This window comes from Neovison vison, chromosome 6 (assembly GCF_020171115.1).
Source record: "Neovison vison isolate M4711 chromosome 6, ASM_NN_V1, whole genome shotgun sequence".
In the NCBI taxonomy this organism is placed as follows: domain Eukaryota; kingdom Metazoa; phylum Chordata; class Mammalia; order Carnivora; family Mustelidae; genus Neogale; species Neogale vison.
Window position 1 is genome coordinate 76,745,880 of NC_058096.1, and position 6,000 is coordinate 76,751,879.

A 6,000-nucleotide genomic window follows, 5' to 3' on the forward strand; every position below is an offset into this window, starting at 1 on the left:
ACTGAGATGCCTCTGTGGGAAATTGTCCAGAGCAGTGAATTAATCAAGCAAACATCCCCTGAGTTTCATTTATTGACCAGACGTTATGCTGGGGCACCAGGCTGTGCTTCCCACTTCCAAAAAGCCACCCCCTTGCCTGTTATCCTCCACGGAAGCTTCATTCATCTGGGTCTCCACCAGAATACGTTGATCTCCCAGTGTTACATTTTTAATACGATTGTGCTGGGTGGTATTGCAAACACACCAGGGGTTGGTTTATTGGCTGCTGACAAAAGAGGCTACAAGAACGTCTCCCAGGCTGGGTTCTGGAGAAGGGCCTGGTTGTGGAGGAGGATGGGAAAGTGCCCTGGAGCGAAGCAGTGTTGGGGGGAGGGGCAGAGAGGTGCTGGCAGAAGAGCCCAAGGAAGGATGCTCAGGTTCTCTGTAATCCTACCTGGGCCGCTGCCTTGGCCATCCGTCATTACACCTCATGCACTGGGAGGTGTTTGGTTGGGGGAAGGAAGAAAGCTGTCGTGTTGGAAATGGGTCAACAAAAGGTGAGAAACAGGAGAGCTGGGGAGAGAGAAGGTTCACCTCCACTCCTTTCTTAGCAGATTCCCAGCAAAGAGTGTGTGCTAAAGTCAGGAAGTCCCAGGCCCCCCCCACCCCAAACAGGGAAGGGAAAAGAGAGAGAATGACAACAAAAGGCACTCTCCAGTGAGTATTAGGATTCAATAGCTCTGATAATTTGCCAGGAGGCTGCACCGCCGAAACGAAACGTCGATTAGAATTGGTCAAGCTTCCAAACCACCTCCCTAGAACACACGTATTCAGAATCCCAAGACTCAGCATCTCAAAATCCCAGGGTGTGTTTAATTAATGCTATTGCTATTTAAAGGACACACTATCATCTGGCCCACATAATGGGAATAAGTCCAAAGAAAAATTTTTTTTTCAAGAGAAAAATCAATTATCTCCACTTCTGGGACTTCCTTAACACTCCATCAACTCCGGTTCAGGCTAGAGTGGTCTGATTCTTTTGTCCCCCAGGCTTTTCCGAAAGTGGGAGAATTACCTTGGAAAAGTCACGGGGGAGGTGTGCAATCACACCATGTTTGTGTTTGGTAGATAAGTGGGGGAATTCAGACTCAGCCTCTCTTGCTTCCACAATATAAAGAGAGACTAGAAGACTTTGGAAACATCTGCGAATCCTTTTTTTTTTTTTTTCCTGTTTTTAAAATTTCTATGTGTGTTTTTAAAAATAGATTACACATTCACATGGTTCCAAATCCAGAGTGTACAAAAAGGTACACTGAGAGAAGACTCCCTCCTACCTGTGTCTCCTGCCCCACTCTTTCCCTCCACTGTTACATTCTTTGAAGGCTTCTGGAATTTCTGTAAGTATATATGGGCTAATACTGATATAGATCCCTGGTCTTTCTCTTTTTTCATAGAAAAGGTAGTCTAATTTCCAGAAGCTTGTAAATTCAAAAATGACGGTCCCCGTAGAAATTCATTACAGAGCCAGGAAGACATTCTAATTAACGATGGTTTGTCAAAAACATTATCTTTTCTGGTAAAATACAGTTAGGTGCTCTAACTTCTGGTTCTATGGCACAGCATAAGCCAAATAATCACTAACGCTGGAGGTTTGGACAGGATCCCACGTTCATTGCCTGTCTTCATTCCCTGAAAGGCGAGCCACTCACTAGATACATAAAACACGAGCTAAGGCACCATCTGGGGCTGTGAGGTCCATAAGCAGGTGCAGCATCTCATGAGGGCCTGGCTGATCTATCTTCCTGTGACATCTGGTCTTCGAACAGCAGAGGGAAGGTGGATTAAGGCAGAAAGGTTTTTGATAATGAGAAAGAACTGTGGGCCTCCCAGTCCGTTTGTGTTGTAAATATGACAGGAAAGAGAGTTGCTCCATGAAGCCAGTGAGGGTATGCAAGATGAAAAGGACTGTGGGGGCTTGGTCCCTACATGTGATGATGTCATATCTGAGGACCATAAGGAAAGGCTGTATCCAGGGTTGGAAATACTGCACTCAGGGCCAACTCAAAAAGCAGGTGGAGACTGTGTGGTTTGCCCAGCAGAGGTTCCAAGCCCCACTCATCCCTCTCAACTGGGACCCTGTGTGCAGTGCACGGGCTGTGGAACTGTATGTACATGGCAGGTCTCCTACAACCAGCAAGTGTTACTAGTTTTTGCCCAGGTAACCAGGTGACCAGGCTCATCATCCTGGGTGCCTTCTGTAGCTTGCTCAGGTATAGGGCAGGATGTCCTCAGGAAGAAGTGTTTCTTCCAGTTCTTTGTTTTAGGGCCCATAGGAAAAGTCTCTGCCCGAGGCTTTAGGATACAGCACGCAAGTTCAAGGGTCAGGGTGAAGGTCCTGAGAAGAAATTGTCCTGAGTCTCACTATGGTTGAGAGAACTATCTTGGAGGCAATCCAGTCGAAGGGATCCCTCACTCTAGCTGTTCCTTTCCCCCTGGCTTGACCCTGGGCTTATCCTCCCCAGTTCCCGATCATGCCTCTTTGACCTTGACAGTTGGGCCTTCGGACCATTGCCAAGGTGTTGGCTCCAGCCCTGGCCTGTTTGACCCAATGAGATACTGCTAGTTCACCTCTTTGCTGGGTCTCTGCCTCAGCCCTCTGCTTCCACCCATCAAGTGTGGAATTGAGCAAATGGTCCCCGGGACCAGGAGCTTCCAGATCCACTTGAATAACCTCAGTGTCAGGTTCTTTTCACATCTGCCGGCTCGTTGGCAGCCCCAGAAAACATTTCCTGAGATCAGCTCCTTGCCCCAGGACCAGGCCTGGCCCAGGTGCCCCGCCTCTCCCTGACCCTGCCAGCAAGGACAGAGCCTGCCTCACCCAGCAACTCGGCTTCCTGCGCAGTTGTTGGCAGCACTCGTCACCTGCCCTATCTTACCTTATATAGTGATTTATTTGAACTTAACTCCCTCACTCCCTCGAAGTTAATTGGCAGACCAAGGAAGTGAATAGAGACACTCTGAGTTTGGGAGGGAAAGATTGTAACATCACCGACGTCCTTGAAAAATAGCATAAGGAAGTCATTTTAATTATAGTCTCCTTTTACCAATAACCACCGTCTGTAGTCTTATCTTCGATAATACTCTCCCATGACAGCAGATAAGATTCCCCAGCCTTGTTGTTTGGAGAAGATTACGTTTCCTTTCATGTTTAATTGACAAGCTATACTTACCGTGGCCATTGCTAGGGAGATGGGAAAGCCGCCTGATTTTGAAGAGATGATAGGGGGTTTGGGGATAGAACAAAGGCTACTTGATGGCCAATATCCTTGTCGTTCGGGCTGAGGTATTCCCGTTTCAGCTTCAGTTTCATCAGCAGGTGGGTGGTTGCCTTCGTGATTCTGTGTAAAATACCACCACCAAAAAACAAACCAAACAGAGCTGGTGATGTGCTTTTCCCCTCTTCTCTCTTTCTCTCTGAAATAGCGGTGTTCAGAAAATACTGCCTCCCTTTTACAGACATCAGAAAATAGTGATAAATAGCAGTAAAAGAGGCAGAAAAACCCTACTGTCTGTGTCAAAGGGGTTTCTCGTAAGTTCTACGTGACTGGGAGAGGTTAAATGTAACTATGGAAACATAATTAATGCTATCAAGACATTGACTTGAAATTATGTTTAGAGAAGAATGTAAATGTCACTGTCTCTTGTTTTGAGAAGACAACAATTTATAAACAATGAATCCTTCCAGTCTGTACTGGAAGGTCCTCCCCGTGTTGTTCACTGGCCACTAAATAAAGTCAGATTACCTCCTTTTAATTCTCTTGGATTCCTGCTCCCTAATAAGTGAGCTATATATTTTTTTTCTTTAAAAAATCCATCTCCTACCTTTAAGGGAAAGAAAATATTTTTGGCTTTTCTTGACTGATTCTTGTGGCGTTTAAATATGTTAGCATCTGGTCTACCTTCAATAATGTCGTGAAACAAATCTGCCCTATCGGTAGCTGAAACATGAAGGAAACGGCCTTCTTTTCTGGATTCCTAGAGGCTAAGATGCTTTCTTATCTCAGAAACACAGCATCCAAATTGCAGACGGCTGTTGGGATATGACACATTCTGTAAATCAAATGGAAAATCTTTGCATTTGTAGTGATGGGTTTCCCTCTCCTTGTATAAAGCGTAACTTGACATTTATTTATTTATTTTTCCTTTCAAAGATTGTTTTATCTTTTGAATATTCTAGTCACCCAAATGGTAGCTATTTCCACTTAATACTTCCAGGACTAAAATGGAAGCATTATCTCCCTGATTCTAATTTAGACTAGGGTTACAAAAGTTTTAGCACAAATAAGGCTTCTGATGACAGGTTACTTGGAGGTAGTTGCTTTAGCGTTACAGTTAAAATATTAATAATTCAGTTGTTTGATCATATCATATATTGGTGCCAGGAAAATCCCCTTCCTATTGTGCGCTGTGTTTGTTCAGAGATTGAATTAATATCTGAAATACCAAGTTCGTTACCTTGTAACCTTTCCAGGTTACAGGAGATAAAAAAAATCTTTCATCTTCTATCGTGTAACAGATTTTAAAATACCTAGTAACACCTGAATTCAGTCACCTTTGCCTTATTTGAAAATGATGAAGGAAAACAGTTTTTCAAAAGCTGAATAAAGATGATAGCGACTTTCAAAATTACTTTTCTTCAGCAACACTGAAACACTTGGATGTCAGAATCTAGTGTTATTTCACAAGTGTAAGAACCTTAGATTCTAATATTACTTTTTTCTAAAATAATAACCATATGGCGCTCTTAATGATGAAAAGTACTTAAAAGTAGGAAGAGATTTTTATGAAAAAGGAAAGCACAAGACAAGATTTCAACGAGCTTTCTAGTTTTATGTGTTCACACGTTAAATGCCGGGTGCCTGAGTAACATTATGTGCATAGAATAAATGCAGATTATGCCGTTAATGTGATTGTTGGAAGAAGAAACTAGAAGAAAACACATCGGCTTCGAGAAAAGTAATTACCTGAAGAGTTGTGTTATTGGTTCCCAACCTATAAATGAAAGAGAAAACATCAAGTAAATGACTTACTCTATCCAACCCTCAAACCCCCTCAAACCCAATCTTGCTAGCGAAGACTCTCTCCACAAATGGTTATTCCTAAAACATCTTAAATGTCAGCCTATAATGGGGACTACTCATGTAGTGAGCATAAAACACCTGAAATCCCTCTGGTTCTAGAGAAACGAGAAAACAAGCACATCATACCTGTGACAACTGAAGATTTGCCGCCATTTGTCAAGAAATGAAATTTTTCCGGTTATCTCTTCCAAATCCAGCTCCCAGGAGCATTGCTCCTGGTCCGAGACTTGCATAGTCCTTTGGGGAAGATGGGGAAATTAAGAAGGGAGTTGTTAGGTTGGGAGAGAGAGGTCGGATAGTGGGGAAGCGAGACGCTGGCTCTGTGGGCTTGGCCAGCTGGAGGGCCGCCCCAACTTGTGACCAAGGAGAGGACACCACACCACACCGTTGCTGCTCTGGGCTCAATGTAAGCCCCTGCTATCAGATCATGACTCAACTTTCATCAGAGGTGGAATACTTTGTGTATTATTGTTCCCTGTATAGATATCATGAATGTTTAATCCAAGATGCAGGTTTATAAACAAAGGATTGCAATTACTTCTCTGTATCAGAACAATTGAGATAATTTAATTGACGAAGGATACCATCCCGGTGGAATGTGATAGTACTTTAAGCTGTCATGCCTCTGTGGAAATGTTTGTGGTACAGAAAGAGCCAAAAGGGGGCGGGGGCAGGGGTAAACACCATCCTGTTGATATCCAAAAACTGTGTCAACTACTTTTGGATCATATGGAGGCCAAGGAAGAAACTGGCCAACAGATGTCTGACACAGAGTTTAGTACACAGAAATCTTGCACACAGTTTGAAGGACTGATTTGATTTTGTTTCAGGGAGAGGCCCCAAATTATGTCATGTCCTATTGGCTGAAGGAAATGTAGCC

The 6,000-nt window shown here is 43.7% G+C and overlaps 1 protein-coding gene across 1 annotated transcript in view; it reads right to left on the reverse strand.

Annotated features, from left to right (window-relative positions):
* The window catches only part of MINDY4B (MINDY family member 4B), a 35,778-nt gene extending 30,425 nt beyond the window's left edge, over positions 1 to 5,353 (reverse strand). The window contains exons 1-3 of the mRNA XM_044254809.1: positions 5,247 to 5,353; positions 5,004 to 5,031; positions 3,210 to 3,377 (exon numbers count right to left, since the gene is read on the reverse strand). Coding sequence (XP_044110744.1) covers positions 3,210 to 3,377; positions 5,004 to 5,031; positions 5,247 to 5,353 — 303 coding nt within the window. The remainder of the gene's footprint in view (positions 1 to 3,209; positions 3,378 to 5,003; positions 5,032 to 5,246) is intronic.
* Positions 5,354 to 6,000: the final 647 nt, after the last annotated feature.